This window comes from Narcine bancroftii, chromosome 4 (assembly GCF_036971445.1).
Source record: "Narcine bancroftii isolate sNarBan1 chromosome 4, sNarBan1.hap1, whole genome shotgun sequence".
In the NCBI taxonomy this organism is placed as follows: domain Eukaryota; kingdom Metazoa; phylum Chordata; class Chondrichthyes; order Torpediniformes; family Narcinidae; genus Narcine; species Narcine bancroftii.
The window spans coordinates 240,780,982-240,803,712 of NC_091472.1; the positions used below are offsets into that span (position 1 = coordinate 240,780,982).

General features: G+C 41.3%; 1 protein-coding gene across 5 annotated transcripts in view; it reads left to right on the forward strand.

Annotated features, from left to right (window-relative positions):
* Positions 1 to 22,731, forward strand: part of LOC138761771 (diacylglycerol kinase beta) — a 618,073-nt gene that overhangs the window by 373,407 nt on the left and 221,935 nt on the right. For all 5 annotated transcript variants that reach the window (XM_069934483.1, XM_069934480.1, XM_069934482.1 and 2 more), the window contains 3 exons: positions 5,582 to 5,667; positions 5,859 to 5,948; positions 9,360 to 9,520. In XM_069934483.1, coding sequence (XP_069790584.1) covers positions 5,582 to 5,667; positions 5,859 to 5,948; positions 9,360 to 9,520 — 337 coding nt within the window. The remainder of the gene's footprint in view (positions 1 to 5,581; positions 5,668 to 5,858; positions 5,949 to 9,359; positions 9,521 to 22,731) is intronic.

Below are 22,731 nucleotides of genomic sequence, written 5' to 3' on the forward strand. Positions count from 1 at the left end.
GATAGTTTGCAGGTTAGAAATCCTATCAGAGGACCCTATTCAAATATATATCCTTGAGATTCAAATCAGCAGTCCGGCACTACTTTCTATATATGACTGGGACAGTGTCTGAACCTGATCTGTTCAGGCCTCTCCAATTGTTTAAAGATCTTCATGACTTTCTTCACAAGTCCATTTACACAAATGGGATTCTTCAAAGAAAGGAGCCGAATAACTTTTATTCAAGAAAAAATATCGAAAAGTTATCGTCATGTACAGTAAAATACAGTAAGAAGTGTTGTTTTGCGTGCTATCCAGGCAGTCCAACTCGTAGTGCAAATAACAAATAAGTGAACAGTGTGGTAAGAGTCAAATTGTGCAGGGTATGGCGAAAGTACAAAAACATGGGGCAGGGAACAGAGAAACGTACCCTTATAAAATGTGAGGGCATTATCTTTTGCTTATGTGAGATCCATTCAAAAGACTCAAAAGAGTTGGAAAGAAACCACCCTTGGATTTGGAGGTTCAAGTTCTCAGCACGTATCTTTTACCCGAAAGAAGTGGTAGGGAGGGGAGGGAAAGAGTAGGGCTGAAGGGTACGAGTTCTTCCTATTTTAGCAACGTTCACAAGAGAGGAATAGAATCAGTGGGAGGGGGGATTGGTTTTCATGATGGCCTAAGCTACTTTTACTGTAAGATCTTGCGATCTTAGCAGAGCAGTTCCCGTACCAAGCTGTGATATATCAGGTCAGGATATTTTCTGTGGTGCACCTGTAAAAGTTGGTAGGAGACCTCGGGGACGTGCAGTATTTCCTCAGGCTTCTAAGAAAGTAGAGTTGTGGTGTGCTTTCTTGGATGTGACATCAACACAGTTAGGCCAGGTCAGAATAATGGTGATCATTGCTCTTGAGGACTTGAAACTCTCACCATCCCCTCAGCATTGCTGACGTATACTGCGACGTGTGCTTCTCTCCATTTCCTGAAATTGGCTTCTTGAGAAATTTCTTGTTTTTGAGGGAACCAAAAAGATTATTTTTAAAAAATGGCCAAGTTAATGTATCTTAAAACCACAACCATGCTCACATTGTCACAAGTAATACCTTGTGAAACCAGAGTGTAAGCTCCTGCATGTATCTGGTGACTGGTCGACAGTTATGCACAGATAATACATCTTATATAAAAATATGGTGTGTGTATATTAAAAAAACACTGAAGGATTTAGCATTCAACACTTATTTGGTACATTCAAAAAAAACTGCATTATGGAAATTAATATTAAGATCTAATGTGAAGTGTGGAGATATTTTCTAATCTGGGTTGTGTTTTGGAGATATATCAGTAAGGTATGCTCATTAACACTGATGTATTTCTAAAGTTCTAACTTTAAATCTAAATGATGGACTAAAGAGTTCTGGAATTCTTTGGTACAGGCATCAAATATTGATGTAGTGTTGTGATTACCAAAAGACAGTTTCAGGAATGCTATAGGAAAGAACTATGAATTAGCAACTATGATGTATGATTAGTATGAATATTTCAATTATCTGCATAACTTTTTAAACTAAACCTCAAGACACAATACTTCATTAACTGTCGAAACTGTATACTGACATTATTCTCCCACTGACTCCATAGCTACCTGGAATGCACCACCTCCTAACGTGTCTCTTGTAAGGATGTTCCACAATTTCCATCATATCCCTTTTCAGATGAGACCTAGTGCAGGGCATCTGAAATATCTTCTTCAAGAAACAAAATTTCCCCTCCACTGTCATTGATAAAGCCCTTACCTGCTTCTCCCACACGTCATGCACTATTGACCTTCCCTGCCTTCTCACAGGCGAAACAAGGTTAAAGTTCCCTTGGTCCTCACTTTTCACCCTCCAGCTTCTGCATTTGGCACATCCTTATCCCCACATCCATCCAGCACCTTGTCCAGCCTAGTCTACTGAATTCCAATGTGCCTTACTCTCTATTGGTGAAACCAAATGCAGATTGGGCGACTGCTTTGCTAAACCCTGCACTCTCTGTTGGTCCAGGCTGGAACTCCTAGTTGCCAGACATTCTAATTCCCTTCACCAGTCACACACAGCCATGTTTGTCCTCAGCCTCATCCATCACCAGAGTGAGACCAAATATAAACTTGAGGAACAACATTGCATGAAATATTCATACCCATCACACATCATTAGTTCTTTCCTGTAATATTTCTCCAAAGAACTCCAGAACTCTTCTCCAGTCCATCTTAAAGTTAGAACTTTAGCAAGATGTCAATGTTAATTCCAAAGTAAATCACTGTCGTAGAAGTAAAAACACAATGCTGGAGAAACTCTGCAGGTCATAGAGTTTACATTATAGAGCAAAGATAAAGATATATAACCAATATTTCAGGCTCGTGCCCAAACAAAATGGTGGGGGTGGGGAGGATAAAGGGAGGAGCACAGTCCCAAAGGCAGGAGATAAGGGAGGGAGGCCATAGCAGCAAGCAAGGGGAGGGGGGATGACTCTGTGAATGGAGAGGGAAGGGGGTGGAGAGCTGGGGAAAGGAGGAAAAACGGAGAACAGGTTAGTAGAAACCGGAGAAGTCAATGTGAACGCCATCTGGTTGGAGAGTGCCCAGACGGAAAATTGAGTGTTCTTCCTCCAATTCACGGATAGTTCATGAGGCCATGGGAAAATGGGAGTGGGGTGCAGAATTGATATGGTTGTCATTGATGGAGATAGAGTGAAGGTGCTCTGTGATGTGATCTCCCAGCCTTTCTGATGTAAAGAAAGCCACAAAGGGAGCAGCGGATGCAGTAGATCACTCCACAGATACAGAAGTATTGCTTCACTTGAAAGGTCTTTTTGGGGACCCAAATGGTGGTGAGGGAGGTGTCGGTACAAGTATGGCACTTTCTGTGGTCACAGAGGAAAGTGCCAGTGATTGGGGGGGGGTGGGGAAAGAGATGAGTGGATGAGGTAGCCACGGAGTGAGCCAAAGAGGGGGCCATCACTACGGAAGGCAAAGAGGGGAAGATGTGTCTAGTAGTGGGATCATGTTGTAGGTGGCAGAAATTACGGAGGATAATGTGTTGGACGTGGAGGCTGGAGGGGTGGGAGGTGAGGACAAGGCGAATCCTGTGTTTGCTATGTCTGGGGAGCAGAGGGTCCAGGGGAGATGAGTGAGAAATAGAGGAGATGCAGGTAAGGGCTAAGTTGATGGCGGTGGAGGGAAAACTACATTTGTGGAAGGCAGGAATTTCAGGTGATCTGGACCAGAAGACCTCATCTTGGGAATAGATATGGCGGAGATAGAGAAATTGCGAAAGGAGAATAGAATCCTTGTGAGGGAGATGCTGTGAGGAAGTGTAGATGAGGTAATTGTGAGAGATAGTGGTTTGTGAAATATGTCTATTGATATATGTCTCTCTTTGTTAATGCTGGGGTGTGAGGAGGGGATGAAAGGCAGGGGGTTGAGGAAAACAAGGACTCAATATAAACTGATCCGTAAAAATGGAGTGATCCCCTGTGATGTTTGTAAAGTTTTGAGTCTGTAAAATTACAAATAAAATTTTCAACAAGAAGTCTATGGAAAGCTTGCCTCCAGAGATGGAGACAGAGATCAAGAAAGGAGAGAGTGTTATCAGAGATGGACCGGGTGAATTTGAGATCGGGGTAGAAGATGGCAGTGAATGAGGTTTACACGCTCATTATGAGTGCATGAGGAAGCCCTAATGTTCTTGTCAATATAGCAGAGGAAGAGTTGAGGGGCCTTGCCTGTGTACGCCTGCTCAATCCCTGTGGTCTCTTCCCACTCTCCACCTTCATCTGTCCTCTATCCGATGACCTCTTGGCTACTCCCAGCCTCCTCCCCACCTCCACCCCACACCATAACTTTATGCTTGCTAGTTCCCCTTTCCCAGGTGATCTTGACTGAAACGTTGACTATTCATTTACCTCTGTGAATGCTGCCTGATCCACTGAGCCCCTTCAGCTGCTTACTGTACATGCACATCCTTGACTGCAGTTATTTAAAGCTCTAATGATTGTTTTACATAACACTGCTCGCATGGACCAAGATAAAAAGAAAAGGAAAAAAAGGCTTTCACAGAATATGCTGAAGAATCTTTGAATATCAAAAGTTCAGAAGGTATTACCTTAGGCCCTGCAGAGAGGAAAGTGACCATTTTAAATTGCTTTTCAAATGCCATAACTTTCTTCCTTTTTATAAAAGGTTCCTTTTAAAAACAAAAAGAAATACCTTGGAGTCCATAAAAGCCAACCACCATGATTATGCTTGATAGAAGCATAAATAGAAGTTGATGAACTTCTATTTATATAAAATGAAAAAATGCTTCTTGAAGCACTTCACAAAGAGGTGAACAGATTGTCTTCAGATGGTGTTAACTGTGGTTTTAAATCAAATGTTAAATTAACTGTGTCTCAACTAAATTGAAGATCATTCAGTTCTTGGAACTCAGTTGTGTCACAGAATACAACCTGTAAAAAGGCTATTCAGAACAACACCTCCATGACGACCGTGAGCACCCACCCATCTTCCGTCACGTGGCCCGTAGACTTCTATGCCTGGGTAATTTGTGTTAGTTTAGATAAATGCTCTCAACAGCTTTGCTCACACCACTCTCTCCAGCAGTGCATAGTCTCCACTCTCCGGGTGAAAAGGCTCCCTTTCAAATTTATTGTCATCACATACAACCCTGAGGTTCTTTTTCCAGCAGACCAGGCAGAGTCCCCATTAATTGATAGTGCAAAAATGATGTACACAATGTGTATATATATATATATATATATATGTAAGCAATATACAAATTTAAACAGATAATGAATGTTAAAAAAAGTGCAATACAGTGATAATTTAAAAAAATCAATGAAGTGCACAAGTAAGAGTCCTTAAATAAGTCCCTAATTGAGTTTGTTGTTGAGGAGTCTGATGGTGGAGGGGAAGCAGCTGTTCCTGAACTTGGTGGTGCAAGTCTTGTGGCCCCTAGACCTCTATCCTGATTGTAGCATGAGAACAGAGCATGTGCTGGGTGATGTGGATCCTTGATGATTGCTGCTGTTCTCCGATGGCAGCGTCCCCTGTAGATGTTTTCAATAGTGGGAAGAGTTTTTCCTGTGGTGTCCTGGACTGCGTCCACTATCTTTTGGAGGGCTTTGTGCTCAGGGGTATTGGTGTTCCCATCCAGTCAGCATGCTTTCCTCTACACATCTGCAGAAATTTGACAGGGTTTCTGGAGTCATACCAAATGTCCGCAAATTCTGCATATCCTCTCTGAATGTTTTATCCCTTTAACCAAATTCTATGTCCTCTAGTTTTAACTGTCCCTGATATAGGGGAACGTTTCCTGCAGTCTATCCTAATTGTTTCCTTCACAACTTTAGATACCTCAATCATGTCCTATCTTAACTAACTCTGCTCTAGAGAAACTGACCTAGCCTCTCCAGTCTCTTGGAACTGAAACATCAATGGTATTATTAATGAAAAGTACACAAGTGCTCAATAACATTTGTGTCATTGGTATTCATTCAAATTAATTCATGCCCAATAGATTAATAAATTCCTTGCTATTTGAAAATAACTTTTGTTCTTTATTGTCAGGTTAAATTTTTTTCGTGACATACCTGATTTCCGAATCTTGGCCTGTGGAGGAGATGGAACTGTCGGGTGGATTTTGGATTGTATTGGTATGTTCAACATTTATAAAAATTATATAAAATCACATTTTTTTCACACAAGGGTCATAAATAAATCTTCTACATTTGATTCTTAACTGTAGTCTTGTAATTAAAAACAAAAGTTTAAAAATAACTGTTCTGATGGTCTTTACATTATCCATGTGACCGAAACTATGCATAACTGTTTTTGTTTTATCCAGATAAAATCAGTCCAATAAAACACCCTCCTGTAGCTGTATTACCCCTGGGGACTGGAAATGACCTTGCTCGATGTTTGAGATGGGGAGGAGGTAAGGACAAAAAATGATTAACTGAAGAGAAACAAAAAATACTGCAGATGTAGAGCAAACAATGAGAAGCTGGAGGAACTCAGTGGGTCCAGCAGTATCCATGGGTAGAAATGGTCAGTGTGTGTTTCAGGTTGAGACCCAAAACATCTCAACAGAGGAATCCAACCTGAAGCATTGACTGACTGGCCATTTCTGTCCATGTATGCTGACTGACCCACTGAGTTCCTCCAATATCCCATGATTTACTGCAGCTTGAATTAGGCTGTCTTTGGCTTCAGTTGTGGAAATAAAGCACTTTTGTTGACATACTTAATGCAATTTTTCCAAACGTCACACTTGCAATGTTTAACATTGGCTGTTACAAATAATACTATTCCTGAATGAAGATCGTGCACAGCCAATTCAAAGAGAGTTATCTCATTTTTATTGGATATCTTGCAAGTATTTATTCTATTCCAAAATATAATTCTTAAAAGTTCTTGCCTTGAAAGACTAATGATAGATCAAATTTATTATGAAAACTATTCTGAAGATTGTCTGATGCTGCGATTTGTTGAACATTGTGTGTCTCTCTCTCGCTTCCCCCCCCCCCAACTTCAAGTTCAAGCTTATCATCTAACTGTACATAAACAACCTGACAGCAAAGCAGTGTTTCTCAGGATCATTGTACACAAGCATACACACACAAGTCACAGTACATAATAATTGTGACGACAAATAAAGGTATAATTTAAGATAAATATATCAATATTTTGGGATGATTTCCTTGGTTGCAGTTTAGTGTTCTTCTGCGGAAAGAAGCTGTTTCCCAGCCTGGCAGCTCTGATTTTGATGCTCCTGTACCTCCCTCCTGATGGTAGTGGATCAAAGATACTGTGTGATGGATGGAATGGGTCTTTATAATTCTTTGAGCCCTATTTAAGCAACAGTCCCAGTAATTGTTGACAATAAAGGAAAGTGAGACCCCAATGATCTTGTCCGCTGTTTTGATGATCCTCCGTATAGACTTTCAGTCCAATGCTTTGTAGTTACCATACCACACAATGATACAGCCAAACAGGACACTCTCAATTGTGCTCCTCTAAAACGTTTCAAGGTGGGAGACCAGTTGGCTTGGCCTCCTCAACCTACTAAGGAAGAGTAAGTCCCACTCTGCCTTCCTAACTAATGAGGAGGTACTGTAGGTCAGGATAGGTAGTCCTTTATATGTCCACCAAGGAACTTTGTGCTCTCCATTCTCTCTACAACAGAGCAATTGATGTGTAGTATAGAGTGGTAGGCCCTGCTTCACTATGGCATGCAGTAGGCTTGCACCCAATGAATGTAAATGCATTTGAAGCAATCACAGCTGGACACGAATTGAAAATGTTAAAAAAAAATGCAAACACTTAAAATCTGAAGTAAAAGAGAAAATGTTCAGATCTGTCAGGAGGTCAGGCAGCAAATGTGAAGAGAGAAGCAATTCAAATTTCAGATCTGAGACCTGAAAAGAGAGAAAACAAGTTAGTTTCAGTTGCAGAGAAGGTGGATGAGACAAACAGAATCATGTTTATTGTCATGAACATGTCACGACATTCGTTTTATGGCAACAGTATTGTGCATTATAGGTGCAAAACTGCAATACATTACAGTTCCATAAATATTATTTAAAAATATGTAATTAGTGCAGAAGAGAAAAAGTGTTTAGAGGTTCATTGTCAATTCAGAAATCTGATAGCAGTGGGGAAGAAGCTGCTTTTTGTATTGTTGGGTGTGCATCTTCAAGCTCCTTCCTGATGGTGTACCAGTGAGAAAAGGGCATAGCCTGGTTGGTGAGTGTCCTTGAGCATAGAGGCTGTTTTATTGAGACATTGCCTCTTGTAGATGTCCTTAATGGCTTGAAGACTAATGCCATTAGTCTTCATTAGATGGAGCTGGCCGAGTTTACAACCTTTTGTAGCCTTTTCCTGTCCTGTGTATTTGCATTTCCATACGAGACAGGGATGCAATCAGTCAGAATTCTCTACTTGGTACTCTGCAGAAATTTGCAAAAGTATGTTTTGTGACATACCAAAACTTCGCAAATTCCTAACAAATTATAGACACTGACAAGCCTTCTTCGTGATTGCATCAGTATGATGGCCGCAAGATAGATCTTCAGAGATGTTGACACCCAGGAATCTGAAGTTCTTTACCCTCTCTAATGCTAACCTTTTGATAAGAACTGGCTTGTTTTCTCCTGATTTACCTTACTATTCCTTTGTTTTGCTAACATTGAGTGCAAGGTTGTTGTTGTGACACCACTCAACGAGTTGATTTATCTCCCTGCTGTATGCTTTCTCATTGCCATCTGTGTATCTGCTGACAATTGTGGAGTCACTGGCAAATTTGGAGATGGCATTTGGATTGTGCCTCACTATAAAGTAATGGAGGGGGGGGGGGGAGAGAGCAGAGCAGAGGGCTAAACACATATCCTTGAAGTGTGCCTGTGTTTATTGTCAGTGAGGAGGAGATGTTGTTACCAATCTATGCTGACTGTGGTCTTCTGATGTTGAAGTCAAGGATCCAGTTGCAGAGGCCTAGATTTTGAAGCTTGCTGACCAGTACTGAGGGGATGATGGTGTTGAAAGTTGAGCTATAATGGTTGAAAAGCAACCTGATGTAGGTATTGCTGTTGTACAGGTGATCCAGGGCTGAGTGGAGATCCAGTGAGATTGCATCTGCTGTGGAACGATTGGTGTACTTAATACCTGCAGCATAGAAACAAGTCTAGCCAGTCCATGCCACACTATTTTTCCACCTACTCCCATCAACCTGCACGTGGACCATAGCCCTCCATACCCCTCCCATCCATGTACCTAGCCAATCCTCTCTAAAATGTCAAAATCAAACCCAAATCCACCACCTCCTCTGGCAACTCGTCCCATATTCTCACCACCCTTTGAGCGAAGAAGTCCCCCTTTCATCTTTCAACCTTAATCCATGTCCTCTAATTCTTGTTTCACCCGACCTCAGTGGATAAAGCCTGTACCCTATCTATACCCCTCAACATTTTAAATATCTCTATCAAATCTCTCCTAATTCTCTGACACTCCAGAGAATAAACCCCCAACCTATTCAACCCCTTTCTATAATGTACTCTTCCTTACAAAGTACAACGCCTCACACTTGTCTATATCAGATTCCATCTGTCATTTTACAGCCCATTCTTCCAGCTTGTTCAGATAATGCTGCAAGTTTTGAGGCTTCCTCACTGTCCACTGCACCCCCCAACCTTAGTGTCATCTCCAAATATGCTGCTCCAATTGATCATATTATCATCCAGATCATTGATATAGATAACAAACATAACTAACCTTTTAAGAGGTTATTGGATATATGTAAGCAATTATCAAATAAAGATTTTTAAACACATTTCTTTATTCCTCAAAGGATATGAAGGTGGAAATTTAGTGAAAATTCTTAAAGACATGGAAAACAGTATAGAAGTGATGCTGGATAGATGGAGTATAGAGGTTATACCAAACAACAAAGAAGAAAAGGGTGATCCAGTCCCTTACAATATCGTTAACAACTATTTCTCAATAGGTGTGGTAAGTGCCAAAATATTATTGTCCTTTTATTTTCTGAAGAGAAGTTTTGAAATTGCCGTTTACTTGCTCTTGTATCTTTTGCATGCCATTCTGTGTCCACTGATAGCACAAAATATTTGTTTTTGTTGCTGACCAGTATATTCAAAAAGTACCAACCACCTTTGTTTTACTTCTGCTATCAGAGATGATGATCATTGCAGTACAAGATGATAGAAACCTATTACACAGAGCAACAGTAGCAAGTCGAATTGTCAATTGGATTTCGCCATAATAACTGTGCAGGGACCAGAACAATGAGAATAAGTTTATTCAGTACTGGTCCCATGCATCATGCAACATCTATACAGGGTGCACCAAAATTCCTCCTTTCTGCAGCAAACACATTTTACCATTATATCTTTTGAATAATGTTGAGGGATTGCTCTGTGGAGTGTCCAAAGGGGCTGAAAATACATTTGATGAACAGAATAATAATAGTCAACGAAATGAACCAAAGCACTCAACTCCATTGGGCAAATTGAAGAATTAAGATTCTTTTGCCGGTGCTTCCAAGTCCTTTAACAGTTGAGAGAGGATCACTTTGTGGATAGTGATCCACAGCATGGAATGTCAAATGTAAGTCCCATTTCCAAAATTTATGCCAATTATAGCAAAACCACTAAATAAAAATTGCAAATACCTCAAAGGGACGTGCATTTTTGAAACCCTGTTTGACACTGGGTGGCAGCACAGTTAGTATATCAGTTAGTGCAATGCTATTACAGGGCCAGCGAACTTGGATCGAATCCGGCGTTGTCTGAAAGAGTTTGTACATTCCCCCTGTGTCTGAGTGGGTTTCCGTCCGGTGCTTTGGCTTCCTCTACTCAAAACATATGAGGCGGGAGGGGGTTTGTAGGCTAATTGGATGTATTTGGGCGGGACAGGCTCGTGGACAAAAGGGGCCTGTTACCGTGCTGTATGTTTAAATTGATTTAATTTAAATGGTTTTATTTGAAAAGGCTTCCAATACCAAAAGGATACAAATTTCATTTCCTGCATGTATACATCTTGTTCAGCTCAAAGCGTGGAAGAAAATGGTTTTGAAAATTTGGACAACAATTGGACAATACTTTGTCATGTATTCATTTGTTTAATTGCATAATTTTTAATTATATCTACTTCATGGTTATGTACATAATAATGTTTTAGATGAATACTAGTATCTTTATAAAAAAATCAGTCCTAGGTTGTTGTTCATAGCGAAATTATTAAATAGATTGACGTATAATATTCATGTTCGTATGAATTCTCTTATCGCATTACTGTCTCTTGCTGTTGTGTTTTCGAGAATGTCATTTCATTTAAGTTTGTTCTACAATCTCCAGGAATTATAATTGTTGGCTCGTTGCAAAAGACATCAGTTTTGCTTATTATTTGCTGAAGAATATTATTTGGCATGGACTAAGCTGGTCAGTTTCATCCTGGAGTGGAACCGAGGAGATTCTCAAATCTGATCATAAACCTATGCATGTGAATATCACATCAAAGCTAGGAATTATTTGCAGGTTAATTGCAAATTATTTCTCCTGATTGCTAATAGAACTTGGCGTTTTTGAAACTTCCCAATACTTTGAAGATTGTATATGCTACATTAGTATTTAATGTAAAAAAATATTGAAGCCCTTTGATGAGGTCATTTGTTTTGAGCCATGGTAGGCAGCTGACACTTCCTCTTGAGATATGTGCATGACAGAAAGGAGAAAGAAAGGTCATGGCATGTTGATCAAAGTTGGGGGGTGGGGTGGTGGAGGCTTTCGATGTCTGGTTACAGCCAACCAGATTGTCACATGAATACAATTCCTATGTGAATCTCCATAATAACCAGCATGCAAGATTCTTTAAATCACAAAATCCTATGAAATCTGCTGCCTGTTGATAAGCATGTGCAACGCAAGCACTTTTCCAGATTCAGCCATCCGACGCATCGTGTGATGTTATTTGCACTTAGCAAGTCTCCAACCTTGTCCTCTGTGGGCAAAGTTCAGACAGATGGAGTATGACGTTATTAAATGCGATATCATCCACTTTGGTAAGAAAAATAGAAGAGCAGATTATTATTTAAATGGAGAAAAACTGCAGCTTGCTGTAGTGCAAAAGGACTTGGGAGTGCTTGTGCATGAATCACAAAAAGGTGGGTTGCAGATACAGCAGGTTATTAAGTAGGCAAATGGAATGTTGGCTTTCATCGCGAGAGGAATTGAATTCAAGAGCAGGGAGGTCATGCTGCAACTGTACAAGGTACTGGTGAGGCTGCACTTGGAGTGCTGTGAGCAGTTCTGGTCTCCACACTTGAGGAAGGATATGCTGGTCTTGGAGGCAGACCAGAGGAGGTTCACCAGATTGAACCTGGAGATGAGGGGGTTGACCTATAAGGAGAGACTAAATAATCTGGGATTATACTCACTCAAATTCAGAAGAATGCGCGGAGATCTTATAGAAACATATTAAATTATGACAGGCATAGATAAGATAGAGCCAGAAAAAAATGTTTTCGCTGGTAGGTAAGAGCAGAACTAAGGGACACAGCCTCAAAATTCAGGAAAGTAGATTTAAGACGGAGATGAGGGAAAAACTGTTTTTTGCAGAGAGTAGTAAATCTCTCTGCCCGGACCAGTTTACCTATCTCGGCTGCACCATTTCATCAGATGCAAGGATCGACAACGAGATAGACAACAGACTCGCCAAGGCAAATAGCGTCTTTGGAAGACTACACAAAAGAGTCTGGAAAAACAACCAACTGAAAAACCTCACAAAGATAAGCATATACAGAGCCGATGTCATACCCACACCCCTGTTCGGCTCCGAATCATGGGTCCTCTACCGGCATCACCTACGGCTCCTAGAACGCTTCCACCAGCGTTGTCTCCGCTCCATCCTCAACATTCATTGGAGCGCCTTCATCCCTAACATCGAAGTACTCGAGATGGCAGAGGCCGACAGCATCGAGTCCACGCTGCTGAAGATCCAGCTGCGCTGGGTGGGTCACGTCTCCAGAATGGAGGACCATCGCTTTCCCAAGATCGTGTTATATGGCGAGCTCTCCACTGGCCACCGTGACAGAGGTGCACCAAAGAAGAGGTACAAGGACTGCCTAAAGAAATCTCTTGGTGCCTGCCACATTGACCACCGCCAGTGGGCTGATATCGCCTCAAACCGTGCATCTTGGCGCCTCACAGTTCGGCGGGCAGCAACCTCCTTTGAAGAAGACCACAGAGCCCACCTCACTGACAAAAGACAAAGGAGGAAAAACCCAACACCCAACCCCAACCAACAAATTTTCCCCTGCAACCGCTGCAACCGTGTCTGCCTGTCCCGCATCGGACTTGTCAGCCACAAACGAGCCTGCAGCTGACGTGGACATTTACCCCCTCCATAAATCTTCGTCTGCGAAGCCAAGCCAAAGAAAAAGAAGAGTAAATCTCTGGAATTCTCTGCCCAGGGAAGCAGTTGAGGCGACTTCATCAAACATATTTAATGTTCAGTTCGATAGATTTTTACATAAAAAAGGAATAACGAGATATGGAGAAAAGCCAGGTCGGTGGAGTTGAATCAATGATCAAATCAGCCGTGATCTTATTGAATGGCGGATCAGGCTCGATGGGCCGGATGGATGGATGGATGGAGGGAGGGAGGGAGTGACTTCGTTCTCTGAGCAGGAAGCAATAATAACGTCTCCATTTTGGAAACTTGTCCCTGTATTATTAGCAACAGGTCCTGAGCCTATATGATGTTAATTTTAAGCTCCTTTTCCACTGCCACCCGGTCCCAGGAATTTACTGTGACAGAGTCCAGTGGAAAAGGACACTGGGGATTAATCCCCACCTCTACCCCTACTCATATCCATTTGCTTTTCCACTGCGGTTCTCATAGCATTTGCTAACGCAGGTGTTCTCATAAAACCAATGGAAAAAGGAACTCTTACATCCCGGGACAGAAATGAAGTCTTTTTTAAACGTGATTATATTTCATCACATACTGAGGCCGACCAAATGGAAGGCGCAGGGGGCAACCAGGGGAGGCTATCAGCAGGCGACCAGGGCGGGCTGCCAATGGGGCAGTCAGCGGGGAGTTGGCAGAGCCAACAGGCTGGGCTGTTACAGCCACTCTGGCCTCTGGCACCTCATCGGGATGCTTCAGGGCTCCTTGTCAGCGCCAGAAGATCAATGGGTAAAATGGCTGTCTTCCCTACCCATAATCCCTCACACAGCTGGAACTGCTCTGCGTTTCCTAGGCTGGCGCTGGCAGTGCGTTTCAGGCTGCATGGGGGATTATGGGTAGGAAACACAGTCATTTTTCCCCATTGATACCGCATTGAGCTGCTGGTGCTGAGTAGCCATGAAGTGGCCTAATGAGATGTTGGCCCAGAGCGGCCCTGAAATAGCCTGATGAGATGTTGGCCCAGAGCAGCCCTGAAGTGCCCTGATAAGATGTTGGCCCAGAGCAGCAATCCAGAGTACTCAAGTGAGCCCCAGGAGCGCAGCGCTACACCCCTAGGAGGATGGAGAATAATTATTGGGCTAGGGACTCGTATATTGGGTGGGTAAGGCAAGGATAGATGCACCCCCCCCACCACGTGGAGCCCCTGTTCTCTGCCCCACTTGCCATACCCTAGATAGGGTGACCTGCCTGATGTCAGCCATTGTTCAGGTGAATGACAATGTCACTTCCTGCTATTGTATGTGAAGTCACACGGGATGTTTCAGGTTGCAGTAAGAACATCCCTGGGGATGAGTTGTGTTCAGTGGAAAAGCAATTAGTGTCCCAGTTAGGGGTGGCCCAGTGGAAAAAGCACAAACGGCTTCCTATCCTGGGACACTGCACAGCCAATTAACTGGGATGCCAGTGGAAAAGGGGCTTTAGTCTCTTCAGTTCGTAGCTAAAAGTGTTGGAACAAATGATGGTGTCTCCTCATTTTTACTGTCTAATTTGGATTGAATCATATGAAAGAAGTAATGTCATGCTTTGCAAATGCCCTCATTCTGTCCTGCACTTGGCCACGTGTTCAATAATGCTCTTTCTCATAATGATCTGGACTGCTTTTCTGCCATGCTAATTAAACATGGGTCTTCCAATTGTCCACTCAACTCATTGCCAGTATGTGCAAGCAACATGCAAGTGTCAGTAGCCCCTTTTACACTGAAAAGCCGCAGTATTTCCATTTACATGACCCATCTTTGGAAGCCAGCTTACTTATTCACACAGAACAGAAAAAAGTCAGTTGCGCAAGTCCTTTTACACCTCAAACTGGCTTCCTGAAGCAAAAGAGGCGGGACATGTAGCACAGCAGCGTCGGTGCCTAGTGTGACGTTGAGAAAAGAATCAGATTCATTGGGTCTGGACACAAGGGTTTGCAATCTCAATTATAAAAGAGTGTGGGAAAATGTTAACTAGAATAAAACAAACATACGCAACATTTATAAAGGAGCATGGGAAAATATTATAATTCTAAACACAATTTATAAATATAAAAAGTCCAGGATACATAAAAGAAATAAGAAAAATGTTAAATGTATTTAAAGTATTTCCTGTTTCGTCAAAAGTATCAGAGCCCAGGTTCCCTTCTCAGTAAACTTCCACCATTTCTTGGATCCACAATGCAGTTAATGTCTAAGTCCAGCAAACTCTATTTGTGGAGTGCTAGGCATGTGCAGATTCTAGGTCAATCTTGCAACAGCATGGGGAGTGCTGACTTCATGCGGTCCAATGTACTGCACAGTAAGTGTCCACGGTTATTTGTGCTGCAACATCCACTATTAGTTCTTGATGTAAATGATCAAAATGATTAAAAATGGAATGAGAAAATATAGTTCACTCAATGAGTAATGAGACTCTGGAACTGACTACCTGAAAGCGATGGTGGAAGAAACCCCCACTGTACACATTTACTACCTGATGACCATGAAGAGCTGACACATGCAAGTAATGGGTCCAGGAGCTAGGAATTGGATTCCACAAGCAGCTGTTTATGTCTTAGCCAATTTAACTCATACATGCTATAATAAATAATTACAGCTATAAGCTATGAATATTTTTAAATAACTAGAGGTAAAACACAGGATTCTGATGACACTGTGGTTAAATGGAAAAAAAAAACAAATGCTGGAGAAACTCAGTAGATCAAACAGTGCCTTTATGGAGCAAAGGTAGATACATCACCAACGTTGCTAACATAAAGACATTGTTTGACTTGCTGAGTTTCTCCAGCATTTGTGTGTTTTTTAAAATTACTATGTAATCTTGCTATGCATCCAGTTATTTTATTCCAGTAATTTTACTGAATCAAACTTGGCACTGAATTAAAATGAAAAGGTTATAATTGTTGTATTCCACTGTCTAGAACAGCACTTGTTTCTTCAACCACTGCATTTATCTTCTCTGCAAAACAAGTTGCAATCGACTCTTGAATTCACTCTGATTTCTGCATCATGTTGATTAATGATGGATGAAAGGAGCCTTTTGAAGTCTGTCTCCAATATTTCTTTTTAATGCCCCATTCCATTAATGATCTGCCAGTTTTAATGGACAATACTCCATCATTCTGCTTGTCATTACAGCACAGGCACAAATTGTGTGGTTTTGTGTCGAGTTTTATTAGAACTATAAAACCTATGCACTAACAATAATGTGAAACAATTTATTTTTATTTTGAAAGAAACATTTACTTGTGTTAATAGCCATGAGAACATAAAAAATTATGCATACGTTACATCAATTCCCATCTACAGAATGTGCCAAAGGTTTTTGGGGCTGCTTTTGAAGTGTAGATTCTGCTATTATTGTACAGTGAGATCCCTCAGAGCAGTGAAATGAGGGTTTTTATTAATATTCACTGAACTACAATTGTGAGTCAGGACTCAGACAGAATTTCTCTTTCTTTTTGGATCTTTTGCATATAGGCAGTCAGATCTAAGTTTATTGTATTTTTTTTTTAAAGTGCCACCTCTGACAATGCAGCATTCCCTCAACATTACCTACAAATAGAATATACAAAACACTTGTTTTAAAAAAAAACGAGAGTTCCTGGAGCAAAGACAAGCCTACTGTCACTGAGATTGGCATGACAGAGAAATTAACATCTTTACTGTTCATTGGGTCTGCATTTGACAAATGGAATTTAAATATGCGAGACCATAGCTTTTATGCTGTTGATCTTAATCCTTAAACAATTTGAATTAAATGGCTTAATATTGTAATAAGATGATGCACAGTATTTTTGCATTAGTATTGATTAGTATATTTCCAGAAGAGAGTAAATGCAATGTTGTTCATTTTGCTTTTATTCAGTGTTAGATTATCAAATTTGCTGTCATCTTCAAAAAGATATCTTGCATAAACTTCTGATCCTCTTCATTAGGTGCCTATACATTGAGCAAATTCCAAAATTCTGAATATATCTGACACTTTTATCATTACATACCTCCCTGCTGGATCTATTATTTCCTCCTCTATTTTGATTGGTACATTTTTATTGATTAATATAGCTACTCCTCTGGCTTTTGAATTATATGATGCTGCCGTTACGTGCCCTACCCAGTCTCTCCTTAATTTCTTGTGTTCCATTTCAGTTAGATGCATTTCCTGCACGAATGCTATATCATTTTTTTCTTTCTTCAGTAAATTTAACAGCTTCTTCCTTTTGATTTGGTTATGTATTTCATTAATATTTATAGTCATATAGTTCAACATGGCCATTTAAATTTGTTGTCATCTTGATTGCACAAGTATAACCCGACGAAACAGCATTCTCCAATCCTCGGTGCATAACACACAGACAAACATGCACATGCAGGACAAGTATTCATATATACAAATAAATAATTTTTAAAAAATCACTGTGAATATGAGAGTCCCACATGGTTAGTGTGAGTAGTTCCCTTGGTCGTTCAGCGTTCCCACTGCCCGTGGGAAGTAGCTGTTCCTCAGCCTAGTGGTGCTGGCTATCATACACCTGTATCTCCTCCCCAACGGGAGCAGCTGAAAGATGCTGTGTACGGGGTGGAAGGGGTCCTCATTAATTTTGTGCTCCCTCTTCAGACAATGATGCTAGTAGATCATGTCGATGGTTGGGGTGGGGGGGAGGTGGGGTGGTGAGGAAGGAGACTCCAGTGATCCTCTCTGCTGCTCTTATGGTCTTGTGGATTGCAGTAACCATATCACACTTATGTTTATTTTTACTTTGGAATTTTATATATTTGCTTCAGTTTTCTTCTTTCACCAGTTTCAGTCCACAATAACCAAATAACCACAAGACATTGATTTGAGAAGCAATGTCTTATTTAAATTTTTTTTGTTTTTTTATATAAAAGCTAGACCAGAGCTAATGCCATGCAAGTCTCTGTGAAGTAAATATGAAAGAGCTACATCTTTGAGTTATTTTAATTTGTGTAACAAAAGAAATAACACGGACAATCCCCAACTATTTCTTTACTCTATCAAAAATAGATCCATCTGAATGTAGTAACTATTTATATGCGATTAAGCAAAAACCCAACACCCAACCCCAACCAACCAATTTTCCCTTGCAACGGCTTCAACCGTATCTGCCTGTCCCGCATCGGACTTGTCAGCCACAAACGAGCCTGCAGCTGACGTGGATTTTACCCCTCCATAAGTCTTCGTCCGCGAAGCCAAGCCAAAGAAGGCATAATCTTTGGAAGGTACTGCTGGCTTAGACTGCTGATGTAACATGGTGACAGCATAAAAATGGCATTTTAAAAAAAGGTATGCTATATGGTACTTGAAAAAGGTTTTCAATTGTCTTTGGTGGGAAAAAAAAATTATTTTTTTCTCCCATTGTGGTACTCTCATTTTTCATCGGAAAGCCTGAATTGCTTGTCCATGTCAGCCTGGTTCAGTGTCTGTATTCTTTAAAGATTTGTTATGAAATATTGCAGTACTGAGCCACTGCTGCATTGTCTGGCGTGTTATCATTTCCCCAAAGCAGACTCATAAGGACACTATTTTATGAAGTACAGTGAAACCCCATTATAAGGCAATTGTTGTGGTCTATAAAAGCTCATCGTGAAAAAACAAGGTTGTGCTAAATCAGGGTTTCAATAGATTGTTGTTGTTACAGTTGAAATTAAAACAAATGAATTTTTAGTAAACCAGAAATGACAATTTCACAACAGGAAACAAATAAAGTGTGCAATGCTGAACGCTGACAGCTTAGCGCTGCTCATCAGCATGTTTAAATACGTTTTGAAGTAGCACGAACTACATTCGTGGAGAGAGCACTGGCAACTCTGCTCCGAAGTCAGTCAGATAACAAGTGGCAGACAGATGAATCAATTCTCTCTGGGTTGAGACAGTTCTGCATCGGAGTGTTTCAAAGCTCTCTGCGTTGCAAGGACGCATTTACCTGACCCTGTCAGGAGCCCGACATCCGCGCTCCTACTGGGAGCCCAACAACCCCGCACCTGCCAGGAGCCCGACACCCGAGTCCAATGACTCATTGCGTTGTATCTGAATTCATGTTAAATCGGGGTATGTAAAATATTGAAATCGTTCACTTAGCCAAGCCCACTAAAACAGATCGTACATTATCCTTACATTTAGCCTGTAAAGCCCAATCAGAATTTTATATGCTTCAGTGTAATCATCTCTCATTTTCCTAAATCTCTCCTCGTATCACAAAACGACTACCCCAAGAATCAAAAGTGGTAAAGCCTTCACTGCAATCCCATTCTAAATGTGTCCTTCTTTAAATAGATAGATCAAATATGTGCACAATGTTCCAGATAAAATCTCACCGGAGCCCTATGTAATTGGAGCAAAACATCTCTGCTGTTATGCTCAAATGCTCTTCCAATAAAGGCCAACGTTCAGTTTGTCTTCCTAATTACTTGCTGTTACTGCATGATGCCAAAGAAAGCTCCGTGTCCCCCAATTAATGGGTCCCCTGCATAGCCACAGCTGAGGTAAGGAGAACCCTATCCAAGATGAACCCCCACAAGGTGGTGGGACCAGCCAACATACCTGGTCGGGTACTGAAGGACACGACAGACCAATTGACAGACATATTCAATACCTCACTGCAGCAGTCCATCGTTTCCACAGGGTACAAGACAGCCATCATCATTCCTGTACCCAAGAGGGCGACAATAACAAGCCTCAATGACTACCACTCTGTGGAACGGACCTCCAACGTTATGAAATGGTTCAAGAGTCTAGTGATGGAACACATGAAAGTACTCTTCCCAGAGACGCTGAACCCATTTCAATTTGCCTATATTAGAAACCATTCCACAGACAATGCTAGAGCCTTGTCACTTCACTCTATCCTGACCCACCTGAAGAACAACCCTTTATTGACTTCAGCTCGGTGTTTAACACAGTTATTCCCCAGAGGCTGGTGGAGAAGCTGTACTCTCTGGGATGCAACACCCTTCTCTGTAATTGGATTCTGGACTTCCTAAAGGAAAGACCAGAGTCTGTCTGGGTCAGTAGCAGAACGTTTAGCACTGGCACACCTCAGGGCTCATCCTGTTCCTGGTCACGCTACTGATCCATGACTGCATCACCAATTACAGTGTAATCAAGTATGCAGATGACACAACATTAGTTGGCCTCATCAGCAACAATGATGAGACGGATTACAGAGAAGAAGTGAAAAATCTCATGAAATGGTACGAGAGTAACAACCTGAATTTCAACATGGACAAAACGAAGGAGATGATCGTGGACTTCAGGAAGACCAGGAATGACCACCCTCCACAATACGTCAACAACTTTGTAGTATTGGGAGTGGAGAGCACCAAGCTCCTTGGAGTTCTCTTAACTAGTGATCTATCGTGGACACTCTCATCTCCTAATTTGTCAGGAAGGCGCAACAGCAACTGAAATTCTTGAGAAGACTGAAGTGAGCAAGGCTACCGGCCACCATTATGTCATCCTTCTAAAGGAGTTCTAACAAGAGTGACCTAGCCCAACTGCATCACAGTGTGGTAGGGTTGCTGCAGAGAAATGGATCAGAGGTCAATTCATAGAATTGGCAAAGAGGGTCACAGGAGTCTCCTCTCTCTTTCCCCCCACCCCCACCCCCCCCAATCGACATGATCTACTGGGATCGTTGTCTGAAAATGGCATGCCAAATCATTGAGGACCCCTTCCACCTTGCACACACAGCATCTTTCAGTTGCTGCTGTTGGAGAAGAGAAACAGGAGTATCAGAGCCAGCACCACCAGGTTGAGGAACAGCTTCTTCTCAAGGGCAGTGAGAAGGCTGAACAACTAAAGGAACTACTCAAACTAACCATCCAAGACTCTCATATTCATGAATCAATATTTATTTATTTCTATAGGTGAAATACTTTTCCTGCTTACGTATTGTTTGTCTGTATGTGAGTTGTGGCTGTTTGTACATCTGCGTGTTTTGCACCAAGGACTGGAGAACATTGTACAAGTATAACCAACCCTACAAAGCAATCAGATGACAATGAACTTGCGTTAGGGTTCAGCAGTTTGTGTAAATTGTCACTCAAGTCGCTCAGAACAACCCACATCTTTTCATTCTTTCACCTTTCCAAAAATATATACCATGCTATAATAATTTTTCAATCATGACCCAACATTCACTTAAATTGTCTATATCTCCTGAAGTCTCTCTGTATTCTTTTACAGCCCACAGTACCAACCAAATTTGCATCGTAAGAAGCAGGACAAAGATGCACAAGTAATACAAAGTTCTAAATTGGGCAGAGGACAATTTCATACGAATATACGTGGCTGATTTGGCCTTGAATTCAAATCCACTTACTCGCCTTTTCCCCATCACCCTTAATTCCTCTTCTATGCAAAAAATCTATCCATCTGGTTCTTAAATATATTTAATGGGGCAGCTTCTGCTGCTTTCTTGGGCAGGGAATTCCACAGATTCATGATTTTCTGGAGAAGCAGTTATACCTCACCTCTGTATTGAATCTACTTCTCTGAATCTTGAGGCAATGTTCCCTTGTTCTAGTCTTGCCTACAAGTGGAAATTACTTTTCTGCCTTTATCTTATCTATTTTTATAATTCTATAAGATGCTCTCTCATTCTTCCAAACTCCAGTAAGTAAAGTCCTAGGTGACTCAATCTTTCCTCATCTCTAAAATCAAACTGGCAAATCAAGGTACTATCCCACATAGTTCAGATATGTTGTATCAAGCTTGGTCTTGAGGCCTGAACATGGACCTACAGTATTTTAAACAAGATATCTGCTTGAGTATGCTGTTATGGAGTCCAGAGGACCTCCAAAAGCAGAAGCAATAGATATGCACCACAATACAGGGTTACTTAAACAAAAGTAGTTTTTAATTATATTTGAACAAGGAAACAGAATTAAACTTTAACTCATTACTGTTAGGTAAAAACATCATGAGCTGGGAATGTAGAAGGAGTCACCCAGTGCTGGGCCGTAACAAGATGCAGTTGTGTCCTTGTACTCTCAAGATAAGAGTGGGGATGACAAATTGATGGGCAGGAAACTAGCAGAGAAGGATAGCAACAGTTTATTCATTGGACAATGTCATGGTATGATAATTTACTAAGTACGTATCCTAAGGTATGTAAAAAACACCACTTGCTGATAACGGCAGAATGCGCCTTCTCCAACTAACACTGTTAGTTGCAAGTGTTATAATCCCGGCAATGAACAACAAAGAACCTTGATTTCGACTCAGTCTGGTGTTTGATTCACTCATTCATGAACAAAGCAGACCTAACATTACTTAACCTACTTTATTCCCCCCCCCCTCTAATACTAAGTGCAGGTGTGTGTAATATATATTTAAGATTAGAAAAGTTCTTTAGATCACAGTCCAATCTCACTGGTTGCAGGCATTTCTTGTACTGTGCACAGAAGTTAGCATTAACTAAGTTCACCAGTCTTTGATGCTTAACAGGCAAGTGGTTACCACTCAGGAGGGTTCTTGTTGGTTTTCAAAGAGCGATTCCTTTTTGTTCCAGGACATCCGCACCTGATTCCTGTTTAATCATTCTTGCTGACGAAACTTGCCCCCTTCAGGGTTCTCCAGATGATCCTCCTTCTTTCAGATCACCTTTCAGGCAGCCAGCCTTCTCCTTTGACCAGACATTGCCACCTTTGTCCTTCAGCAACTGATTTCTGTCTCCTCTTTCTCTGTTTCACACCCTCCCTCTCTGAGAGCCCAACTGTTCTCCTCTACCTGCA